This window comes from Salvia splendens, chromosome 21, assembly GCF_004379255.2.
Source record: "Salvia splendens isolate huo1 chromosome 21, SspV2, whole genome shotgun sequence".
NCBI classification, from domain to species: domain Eukaryota; kingdom Viridiplantae; phylum Streptophyta; class Magnoliopsida; order Lamiales; family Lamiaceae; genus Salvia; species Salvia splendens.
Window position 1 is genome coordinate 2,486,080 of NC_056052.1, and position 14,560 is coordinate 2,500,639.

The window sequence follows — 14,560 nt, forward strand, 5'->3', positions numbered from 1 at the left end:
CGATAAATAATTATATAATCTATTAATCTCAAATTAATTGAAATTAGAGTGGACGGCTATAAGGTTGCAATAGTTTATACTACTTTTTATATATTCTTTTCTTACTCTATCTATAATTCTCTCACAATTCTCCCTTTCTTAACTTTTTTTTATTGTGAATATTGAAGAATGACGTATCCAACAATGAACACAAAATAAGAATATTAGATAATGAACTATGAATAATAAGTAGATAATGCTGGATTTTATTTTTCTATCAAACAATATTTTAACTAATTTTTTTTAACATTTTTTACTTTTTACTAGTTTTGCATTAAAATTATTCACTATCAATGTTATTTTTATGAACGGATAGGGTATAATATTAAAAAAAATTACCCCTTTGTTTTTTAAAATGTGATTTATTCTTTTTATATTATGTGGTTTGCAAGCTACCCAATACTTACCTAGATAACGACAGTGAACAATAAAAATACACTAATTAGTAAGTTAATCTTGAAATCGAAAATTGAAAATTAAAAATAAAATAACCAAATGGCAAATATGACACCATAAAATAATATGCCGTTCGATGCTCTAGCCTTTATTATGGTTTTACATTTGCTTAAGTGGAATCTCTTTACTTCAATTGGCAATACAAGCGTAACTATAATATAAATATACCCAACGGATTTCAGTATAATAGTAGTTGAAAATAATGTTGATAATGCTAATTTCTTTGCAAATTGCTTTTCATATTTTGCCAAATTTGATTTTACATATTAAATTTAAAAATATATTTGTAATTAAATTATTAATTTATTCTGATTTTACGACTAATCAAGATTTAGACGTTGATATTGTCTGACAACTTAATTATATTATCCTATGGAGCATTAACTACAACGATGTAGTAATATTTAGATAGAATGAGATAGAAGATAAAAAATGAAAAATGAACAACAAACTAAATTATTTAATTTAGTAGAATATGCCGTTGTTTCACTGCCTACAATTTGACATCCGATAGTGTCACTTTATCGGAATTCGAAAATATTGATTAATTGCAAAATCAGAATAAATCCCTAATTTAGTAATTTGGCTAAATTAGTTCATCCACAAAATTAGTTCAAACTCCATATTTGTGAAATACTACTACCATTTTAAAAAGGGGGAAGTAGGCCCCACGGAAATTGAATCTTCATAAATTAAACGTGATCAAACCCTAATTAAATCAAGGAATCTTTAGGAATCCGTTCGAGATGAACGGTCCAGATCATCCCATACACTGCATAAAACGGACACTGGTCTCAGCTAGTCAGCCTCCATTTCTAACCGCTGCTGCCTCGCGCTTTCTCTGTTATCTCTCTCTCTATCTTCGAGCCTCCTTTCAGAGAGGAGGCATCGGCAAGCAGATACACTACATACATATATAGAGGAAGAAAACCAGCTGACAGCAAACACGCGAAACTATGTGTGGAATTCTAGCTGTGTTTGGCGTTGCTGACAACTCCCAGAAGAAACGCTCGAGGATTATTGAGCTGTCGTCAAGGTATATAATTTCTATTTCGTGTTAAGTTTTGTGTAGGTTATGTGGAGATGGATATGTCTCATTGCATTGTGAATATGTTTTATTTTAGTGAATGAGTTTGTTTCGTTTAGTTTATTGGTTGATTGATTTGATTGTATCTTCGCTCCACCGGAGCCTAGTTGTTGTGCGCAATGTGGTATAATTCAATGCTAATTGATAATTCTATGTAGCTGTATTGATTCAAGATTGAATTTTGATTATAGGGAAATGGAAATGGAAATGGAAATGAAATTCTAGCTAGTCTCTGATGGCTTGTGAAAATTCTACAAACTGAGCATGTGATTGCAAGTAGAATTGAGATTCACATGTATGCAATTGTTTCCATCGCATATTTACAAAATTAGTAATGATAATTGATGACACTTCATCCCTTTTCACTCTGGTAATTTCACTGCTAAAGAGCTGACTATCATCGTGACCTGTTCGGAAAAAGTAAATTCAATTCATTTGGACATTCCTAACGAGTCTTGTTATTTGGATTTGCTTACTTTAGGTTGCGACACAGAGGACCTGATTGGAGTGGGTTGCACCACCATAAGGATTGTTATCTTGCTCATCAACGTTTAGCTATTGTTGATCCTGCCTCCGGGGATCAACCTCTGTACAATGAAGACAAAACAATTGTCGTGGCGGTAGGTGAAACACTGTATACAAACATGACATCCCTAGTAGTTGATTACCAAACTCTGCAATAGTTTCTCTTAGCTTGTTGTGTTCAATTTTGACTGTGTTCTTTCCCCATATCTCTCCTTGTGATATTAGGTTAATGGAGAAATATACAACCATAAAGAACTAAGGGAGAAACTGAAGTCTCATGAATTCAGAACTGGAAGTGATTGTGAAGTTATAGCCCATTTAGTAAGTACCTAAACTTTGCACTGTCCTATATGTTCGCCACTATATCATAGTATATATGCTGCATATTCCCCCTGGGATTTCTTAATTTTAAAAGTTACATGGTTGCACAGACTGACACTTCTCACTGTTAATCCAGTATGAAGACTATGGAGAAGACTTTGTGAATATGTTAGATGGAATGTTTTCTTTTGTGCTTCTTGACACACGTGATAACAGTTTTATTGCTGCTCGGGATGCCATTGGTATTACACCACTCTATTATGGCTGGGGTCTTGACGGTACATGGCTTTTTCCCTTGTATTATTGTTTATGGCATGTCTGCTCACCAGAGTCTTCAGGGTATTTCAAAATTTAATAGGTGTTGTATGATTGGATGCTTATTTATTGTTCTGGAGAGGCAAAAAGCCTTCTTTTTGGTATTTCCCCTTATTTCCTGTATCAATCGATCCTGTCCCCTAGCATAACGCCCTTGATGTAAAATTAATATTGTGTCTTTTTTCTGCACTTAACTGCTGAGTATTCTACAGGATCTACTTGGTTTGCTTCAGAAATGAAAGCTATAAGTGATGATTGTGAGCGGTTCATGACTTTTCCTCCTGGACATGTATACTCAAGCAAAACTGGTAAGTATTTTGGAATTTGTGGTGTACGAATCCAATGAAGTTGATGGTATCCGATTTTCTGTAATCGTATTGCACTTGTTTTCAGTCTTGCCTGTGCAACAGTCATGTTGGTGAAACATATGAAGAGTTTAAGATCCATCCTGTTACTGTATTATTCCTCTAAATTATCATTTAGTTTGGAGTACTGAACATCATTTAGGGTACTATGAAACTGAATCAATCCATCCATCTTGTCTTTTTTTCGATGTGTACTAGTAAAGAAATCATCCTATATTTTGTATGTATGGTACTTCCTCATAAGATGATATATAATGGATAGCTTGCTGCTACTATCAGATTTTGTGGAGTGAGTTGGGGTTTTCCGCAATTTTTATATGTTAAGATGTTGGGAGCTTGCAAGATCTAACTGCTAGCAGATTAATTAGACATTAAATGATTGTTGCAGGAGGCGTACAAAGATGGTACAACCCACCATGGTGGAACCCAGCGTCCCCCATACCTTCAGGACCTTATGATCCCCTTGTACTGCGAAAGGCCTTTGAGAAGGTTAGTTTGACCAGTATTTTATCCGCAGTAGGTTATTGAGGTATCTTCTTCCAAATCTTAGCCCTTATTGACTAGTCTATTTCTCTTTAACACCCTGTTTGTGTTCCAGCTTCTCCATCCCTGTCCATTTGTTGACACCCTGTTTCTCTACTTTTGCGTTAACCGAGTCAGTGATTTGTAACACTGAACCTTGAACATTTCTAGAACCTTTTATCAGCTCATGGTAGTGAGGAACCTATGAGATTCTTTTACGCAGGAGTTATGTTTTTCCAGTCGTTGCAGACTCTTGATACTGCTTTCCTTTGGGAGTTCACTGTTTGTTTGTTTGTTTTTCTAAAATGAAAAAAATACTAATGATTTATTGATTTTACTATTGCAGGCTGTTATCAAGAGACTTATGACGGATGTACCATTTGGTGTTCTTCTATCCGGTGGACTTGACTCATCTCTTGTTGCTTCGGTTGCTTCCCGCTATTTGGCAGATTCAACAGCCGCACAATGGGGGTCACAATTGCATACATTTTGTGTGGGGTTAAAGGTGATAACAATCTCTTATGATCTCTCACTTTGCTTGCTTATGTTACTGCACGAACCATGGTTGTTATTTTCTATTTCAGATCTCGGATATAAGATTTACTTTACTTCAAATTTTACTCTTGTTTTTTCAATATCTCGTGACATGGAAAATAATGATGGGAATCATGATATTATGAACTGGTCAGTGTATCCACATGAATCCTTGCCTCTCTGAGCTCAAGCACAGATTGTGTTTTTCGTCTTTAAGGATTCAATTATTTCTGTTTCATTCAAGCATCAATATCCTTGACAGGGCTCTCCTGATTTGGGAGCTGCCAGAGAAGTGGCAGATTACCTTGGTACTCGTCACCATGAGTTCCATTTCACAGTGCAGGTAATATTTTTCGCTACATATGGATTTATTTTCAGAATATCGTTCCAATTTCAGGATGGACGATTCTTATATTCCATTTTATTTATTTATTCACTTAAAATTTTAATTTTTATTGCCAAATTAGGAAGGAATAGATGCATTAGAGGAGGTCATATATCATATTGAGACCTATGATGTAACTACAATCAGGGCCAGTACGCCAATGTTTCTTATGTCTCGGAAAATCAAATCACTGGGAGTAAAGATGGTACTTTCCGGTGAAGGATCTGATGAAATATTTGGAGGTTATCTATATTTTCACAAGGCACCCAACAAGGAGGAGCTTCACCATGAAACATGTAGAAAGGTATAGACATGCGATGTATTTTATGTTTATGTTCATAAATTGTTTTGGGAGTTTCGGGATATCCTCATGCTTCACACTTTTAGAAAAAGCAATGATGTTCTGCTTCAATATACAGATCAAAGCTCTTCATCTTTATGACTGTTTGAGAGCTAACAAATCAACTTCCGCATGGGGTGTTGAAGCTCGTGTTCCCTTCTTAGACAAGGAATTCATCAATGTTGCAATGGGTATCGACCCAGAATGGAAAATGGTGAGATGGGATCCGGTGATCCCTTTGCTTAATTTAGTTACAAGTTTGTGGCATTGATCTGCCTAAACCTTTTCCGTTTCACGCTTGATTCTCTGCATTGAATCTGAAGAGTTTAGCTCTCCTTTTTTGCAGATAAGACCTGATCTTGGAAGAATTGAGAAGTGGGTTCTACGCAATGCATTTGACGATGAGCAGAGTCCATATTTGCCAAAGGTCTGCATCTATTCTTTAATAACATAGTGAAAACATTCCGACACACGGTGATAGATTAGAAGCTCACTCCTTTTGTGGGTTTTCAGCACATTTTGTACAGACAGAAAGAACAGTTCAGCGATGGCGTTGGATACAGATGGATTGATGGTCTGAAAGACCATGCTGACCAACAGGTACGAAACTGTCTCCTCAGTTGTGATAGTTAGCGTTTCTGCTGCAGTTTCGATGTCAAACATATCTGGACACCTCTGTGGAACAGGTTACAGACTCGATGCTAGACAAAGCTAGTTTCGTCTACCCTGAGAATACTCCAACAACAAAAGAGGCATACCTTTACAGGACTATCTTCGAGCGCTTCTTCCCAAAGGTCAGTCACTTATTTTCTGTGTCTGTCGTTGTCTTCTTTGTGTCGGAGACTGACTCATCGTTTTGAACAGAACTCTGCGAGATCTACTGTGCCGGGTGGTCCAAGCGTGGCGTGCAGCACTGCAAAGGCTGTGGAGTGGGATGCAGCATGGTCCAAGAATCTGGACCCCTCCGGTCGGGCAGCCCTCGGTGTCCACGCCTCTGCATACGACGGCAACGGAAAGGCAGCTGCTCAGTAAAAACACCATTCACTACCGCCTGTTTATGCTCCATCTGTTTGTGGACTTTATCTTGTCTATTGTTATCACTATTAAGTAATGCATGCTACTACTATCTAAATAAGTTTTCTTTGCCAGTTCTATCCATGTCTGTGTATGACAAAATTAATAAATTGGCAGTGCTCATTTTGTACTCTATGGTGCTGTTCGATTTCCAAGATAAAATAATACCAAGATACAATTTAGGATTGAGTTGTGAGATTATTTTAGTCATAGGAGGTTAGCTATGACTAATTATCCCATGATTATTCATCTAGAATTGAGTTGTGGGGTTGAATCTCATGAATCAAACACACTACAAATTTAATCTCGAATACAATCTTGTAAACCGAACTCCCCCTATTTATCTTACGTTTACATGAGTTTTTCATAGCAGCTCTTCAGTTGAATTAAAAAATTATGAATATATTTATGTAATATATGAATAATACATTAACAATAACTATTGATAAAAAAATACAATAGCACCCACACAACTAATATAATGCGGCAAGAAATTACTAGTACAAAACATCTCATTACATTATTATGTTTATTTTCTCATCATTTTCCTTATCCTTTCAACTTTTATAATTATAAGTTTAATTTGATATCGTAATAAGTCTATCTTACAATTTTAAAAGCTTATCATGATACATATTTTTACATTTTTCATAATTTTAATCTAGTAGTACCACAAAGACTTAGAAGTTTTAATATATGAATATATGGCGTTCTTTGAAATTAGTATAACCATATTTCTGAAAAAATAAACAGGAATATACAATGGACCAGTTTTAAGAGGTAAAATAGTTAAAATTTTGAAATTTTAGCCAACCAAGAAGATTTCAGCAAAGACTATGAAGTCTAGCTTAGTTGATAAAACGTTTGTCCTCTGACCATTAAGTTGGGGAACCATTATCGATCTTATTTTTTAAAAGAATATAACAAGGTTACAACGATTTTACATGATTGTTGGATTTGGCTTTAATTTAATTGTTCATCCTATTGTATCCATCATATGCATTGGAATAATGAAGAAAAATAAGTTGGGTGAATGATGAGGAAGAGGATGTTGGTGAAGCTGATGATGATCATGCTGAGTGGTGATACTGCTACTACCTTTCACGTTCGAATTTTCTTATTTTATTTTTATTGTTTATTTAGATTTTAGAAGATATAATCATAATTTTCCATGTGAATTAATGTTATTTTTTGGGGGCAGAATAAAAGCCCAACTCAAACGTTTTCATCAAATGAATAAAAAATAAAACATAGTCTAAATTATAAGTAACAGTATAATTTAATATATAACACTTTGATTATGCAAACCCTGAATATAATAATACATGGACTATTTTCTTTTCATATGGTGACCTGTGCAAATATAAAGTATAGAAGTTTTCAAAACTATTTTTATTACAAACTAAAAAAAGGAAAATTGTAACTGTAAGTCTATCGTTGCATATTTATAGTAGTAGAAAATTGGACTCAGATTTTTGGTGATGCTTATGCACAATCCTATCTTTTATATTTCTTTGAGGAATGGAAAAATAAACAATCAATTAATTAAAATTTGACATAAACGGATAAACCCACTAAGAGCATCTCCAATGGCGGACGTCCAGTCGGACTTCCGCGACGGGCGACCGAGACGTCCGCCATTGTAACACATACAGTCGGATACGGACGTCCCGTATGGACGTCGGATGTCCTCGGATATCCGCGCGACGGGCGGGTGGACGTCCGCCATTGTGGCGTGGGTCGGACGTCTGCCGCGGACGTCCGAGTTATAATTTTTTTTTATAAAAAAACTCTATATATTATCGAAGAGGTTTGGAAGCGGAGGGGTTGAAGTTGATGTGATTAATTTTTTTTTCGAATCATGTATGTTTTTTTTAATGAAGTTGTTAATTTTTCCCGTTCGTATTCGTGTTGAAATTTTATTCCGTAAATTGCTTTATTTGTGAATTTGTGATTTTTTTTAATTGCGGGAAGTCCTAGTGGGAAGGGCGATGGGAAGGGCGGATTGTGCAGGGGAAGTCCTAGTGACGTATCAGTGTGATGAGAAGTCCTAGTGACGTGGCAGGATGTGTTTTTGGGAAGTCCTAGTGGATGTCCGAGTGGAATATCCGTGCATTGGAGATGCTCTAAAATACCGTCTACATATTTCTTATTAAGTCGTAGGGAATAAAGATAGACGGAGTTACTTATTTTCTTCAGAAATAAATGTCATTAATTCCATTATTAAGATGTTGGACTAAAACGTATTAACCATTATGTTCTCCTATTATATTAATGAATTTATGTAAATTGAGTAATAACTAATTACGTGGAAATTAGAATTCGAGATTAAAACACAAAATCATAGATTTATTCGATAAGAGAAAATGAAAATCACGTTTGCATCTGAAATGAGAATTCGATGATACCTTTGCAGCTTTGCTATCTTCTTCCCATAATAACGCCAACACACATGCTTTCAGTTTCAACTCTATAAATACCGCCATTTCCATTCACCTAACGCAATAATCGTAGACACAGAATCACAGAGAGCAATGGCAACACTCAAAGTACCCGCAATTGTTCCGGCTCCAGAAGAGGATGCTGCGCAGCTCAGGAAAGCTTTTGTTGGTAATGCCAAATCTCTCTCCATCTGCTCATGCTTTTGCTATCGATTGATTAGATCTGCGCGAAATACTTCACATTCATCTATTTCTGGAGTTTTGATTCATATTATGCCTGTGTAAAATGACAAAAATGTCACAAATCTGTTGAGAATTCTAGCCATTGCTGAATGATTCCTACATTAATTGTTGAATTGTTCAGCATTTGTACGAATGGACTTATATTTGCTCAGAATCATCTATGATCGTGATCGCAAGTAACAGAAATGCAAAAAACTTTTCGATCAGTAATTATTGAATTAACTTTGAATCTGAATCGTTGATCAGGTGTTTGTTTGATCTTAATCCTCTTTGAATAGGCGATTATCAATTTTTCTCTGAATTCCTGTGTTTTAAGCTTTTAACCAGCAGTGATAATCATTTTAGAATGTGATTGCTCCAGAATAATGAGCGTTATCTAGCAAAGCTCATGTGTTTAATTGAATGCTAATAGTCTGAAGACTGAATGCTGTGTCTGCATTGTAATTTATGTTAATTTAAAATCGATTTAGGGCTAAATTGAGACGATTTGTTTGCAGGATTGGGGACAGATGAGGAGGCGATAGTCAAAATTCTAGCGCACAGGAATGCAACACAGCGAAGGTTGATTCGTGAAGCATATACTGCAGCTTATGGACAAGATCTTCTTAAAGACATGGAGAAGGAGATTTCTGGCGATTTCCTGGTTAGTTACTGCCTTTGTATGTGTTTCTCTTGATTTTAAGTTGTACAGTTGGTTTCAAATGATCAAGGCATTAGAATTGGCTGCAAATGCTAGTTATATAGGAGGCATTAATATTGATGTTTTGGTTGATATTTCTGTTCTATCTTCCATTTATGAATGATCTAGTTTACTTATACTGTGGAACTAATGTCTGCGTACACAGCGTGCACTAGCTATGTGGACACTCGATCCAGCTGAACGAGATGCACGACTAGCTAACGAGGCTACAAAGATGCTCACTGCTAACAATTACGTGCTCTTGGAAATTGGTTGCACCAGGTCTTCATATCATCATTTTAAAGTCAGGGAGACATATCATCTCCTTCACAAGAAATCTCTCGAAGAAGACGTTGCACATCATACTAGTGGAGATTACCGGAAAGTAAGTAACAAATTCCTACGTCATAATATACATAAATTCCTAATCTTGATGCATTGATCATGTCCTAAGTTTTGTTTTGTTCTTCAATAGTCGATTTGGTTTTGTGGTTACTAATTTTCGACTGCATATAATACCTTTTACCAATTGGAAAAAACATTGAAAAGAGGAGGAAAGAGTTGAACAGGACTAATCTGATTCTGATAAATGTGATTGTGTTTTCATGAATGCCAAACAGCTTCTGGTTCCTCTTGTGAGTGCCTTTCGATATGAGGGAGGTGAGACGAACTTGACATTGGCAAAATCGGAGGCTAAGATACTACATGAGAAGATAACTGGAAAGGCATACCGTGATGATGAGATAATACGGATTCTGACAACAAGGAGCAAACCACAGCTTAATGCAACACTTAACCAGTACAATGATGTGTTTGGAAATCCTATCACTAAGGTATATCTAATCCACATAACTTGTTACATCTATCACTGGTCTCGTTGCTCTTCTTCACTGGGACTCGTTACTCAGAAACGCCGCCTTATTTTGCAGGATTTGAAATCAGATCCTAATGATGAGTACTTGAGGTTCCTCAGAGCAACGATCAAATGCTTGACCTCTCCCGAGAAGTACTTTGAGAAAGTGCTTCGCGTTGCAATCAAGGGTGCTGGCACGGATGAGAATGCTCTGACTCGGGTTGTGGTCACACAAGCTGAGGATAGCCTGCATCGGATCAAAGAAGAGTACCTCAAACGCAACAGTATTCCTCTGGAGCAGGCGATAGCTGGAGACACCTCCGGTGACTACAAGAATGTCTTGGACGCGTTGCTCGGAAAGGAAGGTTGAAGCGTGCAAGAATGAAATCAAAGTGCTTTTGTGTGTGATGGTGTGTTTGTTCTGTCTTGTTTGAAGACATGATTGGCGTTATGTTTAATGTTTATTTCACTGAATTTAATGGTTTTTGACGTTGTTGAATGATTCAATCAAAATTCCCTCTTGTATATATTTTTACAATAAGAAAATGGTTGAATCATATAGAAAAACTATGCCTAAATATCAAAATCATGTCTCTAAATAGCAAACAAGTCATAACCTATGCAGTAATTGCATCCACAATCCATGCAGCTGCACTCGTACTCTTTTCTTCTCTTCACCTCTGCAAATTCCTCAACTTTGGCGGCGATCTGTATAGCCGGGGGCTTGACATCATCAGTATACACGCAACTGTCTTTCGCGGTCATGACGACCCACTTCTCATTTGGGACCTCAACGACGTCGTTCCACGGCATCTCAGCCCTGGCCAGCAACTTCGAACCACTCATTCTTGACACCAAAGTGGCTGAGCTTCTGCACCGATGGTTCCTTGCTTGAGTGATTGCATGGTTTGTGGAGTGCCAAAAGGTGTGGTTCCATGATGAGATGTGTTGGCTTTCTAATCTCACTCTTTTGTTGCTTGCTGTTCTCTACATGTTTTCACAAAAATGTTTCTAGCCCTTATTAATCTTAGCTCAAAACTGAAAGAACAAGACATGGTTTGAGAATCCATTTTTACTGAGAAGCTCTAAATAAACATAAATATATATAGTTGAGGAGGTAATGGTGGGTTTATTTTTCCACTTTGAAAGGAGGAAGCTCCACTAATGATTTATTAAATCAACTAAGATATGAGATTGGCTCCAAATCTCAATCTAAATATTGTATTGAACATATCCAACACTTGTTGTAGAGGAAAATAGGTCCCCAGTCAAAAACTGAATCCTTGTTTGCTTTCATTTATTTAATACTTTGAGCTCTTGAGATTCTTGAAAGGTTTCAAATCCTCCAAAAACGACCCTTTTATCAATGAGTTAAATACTCATTGCCAAATAAACAAAATTTAGATGCAAAAACTCCCACGCCCAACAACGGAGGGAAGTAAATTAAAATAAATAATTTTTAAAATGCAGGGATATTTTAATAGCATTATTTGTAAATTAAAAATATGTACTATACAAAAATAACTATATATTGTGGAGGGATGATTCATTAAATCTAAATTTATGATTGGTATGAAGTTTGTCTATTTTTTGGGACAGATGGAGTATATACATCAAATTAGTAGAGTCGTGAACTTGGTCGGGTAAGTCAGTGGTCAAGCCGGGTTGACCCTGCACCACATATATATGCCCGGGCACACCAGTGTGGCCCATCCACTATTGAGATTGAATGTTAAGATAAATATAAATGTGCTACAAATTTAACCATCACTATCTCCACTTTAAAACAACTAATAAGAATTACTATGCATAGATTACAAAATAAAAATTTATAATATCCACGAGATCTCAATCTTGAAACACTAGGCTCATAAGTAAAGCCAGGATCATTCTGAGAGAGCCCCAATAAAATGCTGCAAAAGTGGCATTCCGAGTTCACAATAGGAAAATAAAGAAGGATAAAACAAATATTTTAAAACTTTTACTTTCCCTTTATAATTATTAATATTAATATTTACAGAAAAATGTTCTTTTTACACTCATCACTAATTAATTAATTTATAATCTTAGTTATTATTCTTGTTAATTAGGCCATTAAATTTTTTTTATTATTTTAAAAATATTTGCTTAATTAATCGAATAACTATTTGTAAACTTTGATAATTCATGTGTACATCTTACAATTATTACTGTCATTAATATGTGTTTTGAATTTATAGAAGTGAAAAAAAAAACATATTTTGGAGGAAATAAGTATATTTTCATGGTACACAAAAAAAAACATGGTCCAAGTATGTATAAAACCTAACCCTAATCTCAATTCCGTCTATATTTAAAAAGCTTCAAAGTAAAGCAGCTCCTAATGCAAAGAAATCATAATCTACACAATAATTGCATCCACAATCCATACAATCACAAAAAAATCATAATCATTAATATGTGTTTTGAATTTATAGAAGTGAAAAAAAAAACATATTTTGGAGGAAATAAGTATATTTTCATGGTACACAAAAAAAACATGGTCCAAGTATGTATAAAACCTAACCCTAATCTCAATTCCGTCTATATTTAAAAAGCTTCAAAGTAAAGCAGCTCCTAATGCAAAGAAATCATAATCTACACAATAATTGCATCCACAATCCATACAATCACAAAAAAATCATAATCATTAATATGTGTTTTGAATTTATAGAAGTGAAAAAAAAAACATATTTTGGAGGAAATAAGTATATTTTCATGGTACACAAAAAAAACATGGTCCAAGTATGTATAAAACCTAACCCTAATCTCAATTCCGTCTATATTTAAAAAGCTTCAAAGTAAAGCAGCTCCTAATGCAAAGAAATCATAATCTACACAATAATTGCATCCACAATCCATACAATCACAAAAAAATCATAATCATTAATATGTGTTTTGAATTTATAGAAGTGAAAAAAAAAACATATTTTGGAGGAAATAAGTATATTTTCATGGTACACAAAAAAAACATGGTCCAAGTATGTATAAAACCTAACCCTAATCTCAATTCCGTCTATATTTAAAAAGCTTCAAAGTAAAGCAGCTCCTAATGCAAAGAAATCATAATCTACACAATAATTGCATCCACAATCCATACAATCACAATTATACTCCTTTCTTCTCTTCACCTCTCCAACTTCTTCAACTTTGGTGGCTATCTGCAAAGCCGGGGGCTTGACATCATCAGTATACACGTAACCATCTTTCGCAGTCATGACGATCCACTTCTCATTTGGGATGCCAACGACGTCGTTCCATGGCATCTCCGCCCTTGCCAGAAGCTTTCTTGATACCAAAGTAGCCGAGCTTCTGCACCGAAGCTCGAAAACAATGGTTCCTTGGTTGAGGGTTTGAATGGTTTGTGGAGTGCCTGAGCAGTTGAGTGAAAAGGTTTGGTTCCAAGTTAAGTTGGAGTGTGATGAGATTTGTTGGCTCTCTAATCTTATTCTTTTGTTGCTTGTAGTAGGGATATAGCATCTCACAAAAACTTCTCTTGTTTTGGCAAAAATGTTTCTTGCCCTAATTAGCCTCAGCTCAAGGTTGAAGGAAGAAGATATGGTTTGTGAATCCATTTTTTGGAGAGAGGAAGTTGGGAGTGAGAAGGTTTAATGGTAGAACATGATATATATATATATATATATATATATATATATATATATATATATATATATATATATATATATATATATATATATATATATATATATATAAATGAGGAAATGGTGATTAAATAATTAATTTTTTCCTACTTTGAATGGATCGAGGAAGCTTCATTGGTGATCTATATGTAATTAAGAACAAGTATAAGATTAGATCGAAATCTAAGTCTGATTATTGTAAGGTATATATCCAACACTTTTGGTAGTGGACCATAAATCTAAAACTAATTATACAATTTATATTTATATACTTTGAGCTCTTCATATTCTTGAAAGGTTTCAAATTCTAAACCCTAAAACGACCTTTTTTATATGCTGAAACAGTGTTAGGATTGGCAGTACAATATATAGTAGGAGTATGATTCATCATATATTGTCTATTGGTTATAAAATTAAAGAAAAGGAAAATAAAATGGACACTTGTTATTCTTAAATCAGAGATGTTTAAAGTTTGAATTTAATTTGTTAGTATGGAATATGGGCTCTCTCTTTCAGTAATTATACTTAATTAGGAATGATTACTTCATCATGTTCGAGAGAAAAATTTCAGTGGTCTAAATACACAATTGTGGAAATCCTATGTGGTATGCCTCAGCAATTATATTTTGATAAATAAGTAAATAAATGGGCCCCACCTCCAACAAGAAGCACACATGGCATAATTGATGAGACATATCACGTAGGATTTCCACACTAGTATA

The 14,560-nt window shown here is 35.0% G+C and overlaps 3 protein-coding genes across 3 annotated transcripts; 2 read left to right on the forward strand and 1 right to left on the reverse strand.

The window, feature by feature from the left end:
* Positions 1–1,298: 1,298 nt before the first annotated feature.
* LOC121785060 (asparagine synthetase [glutamine-hydrolyzing] 2-like) lies at positions 1,299–6,096 on the forward strand. The gene is made up of 14 exons (XM_042183401.1): positions 1,299–1,531; positions 2,064–2,202; positions 2,333–2,428; positions 2,565–2,706; positions 2,956–3,051; positions 3,497–3,597; positions 3,977–4,135; positions 4,427–4,507; positions 4,632–4,853; positions 4,969–5,103; positions 5,236–5,316; positions 5,403–5,489; positions 5,576–5,683; positions 5,754–6,096. The coding sequence occupies exons 1-14, from the start codon at positions 1,452–1,454 to the stop codon at positions 5,919–5,921; spliced, it is 1,695 nt and encodes a 564-aa protein (XP_042039335.1). The 5' UTR covers positions 1,299–1,451; the 3' UTR covers positions 5,922–6,096.
* Positions 6,097–8,320: 2,224 nt separating this feature from the next.
* On the forward strand, positions 8,321–10,706 carry LOC121783412 (annexin D7-like). Its single transcript, XM_042181474.1, has 5 exons — positions 8,321–8,573; positions 9,145–9,290; positions 9,493–9,711; positions 9,947–10,159; positions 10,256–10,706. The coding sequence occupies exons 1-5, from the start codon at positions 8,498–8,500 to the stop codon at positions 10,547–10,549; spliced, it is 948 nt and encodes a 315-aa protein (XP_042037408.1). The 5' UTR covers positions 8,321–8,497; the 3' UTR covers positions 10,550–10,706.
* A 2,501-nt stretch (positions 10,707–13,207) lies between these two features.
* On the reverse strand, positions 13,208–13,790 carry LOC121784624. The gene has a single exon (XM_042182804.1). It carries the CDS (start codon positions 13,770–13,772, stop codon positions 13,230–13,232), a length of 543 nt encoding a protein of 180 aa, XP_042038738.1. The 5' UTR covers positions 13,773–13,790; the 3' UTR covers positions 13,208–13,229.
* Between the last annotated feature and the right edge of the window lie 770 nt (positions 13,791–14,560).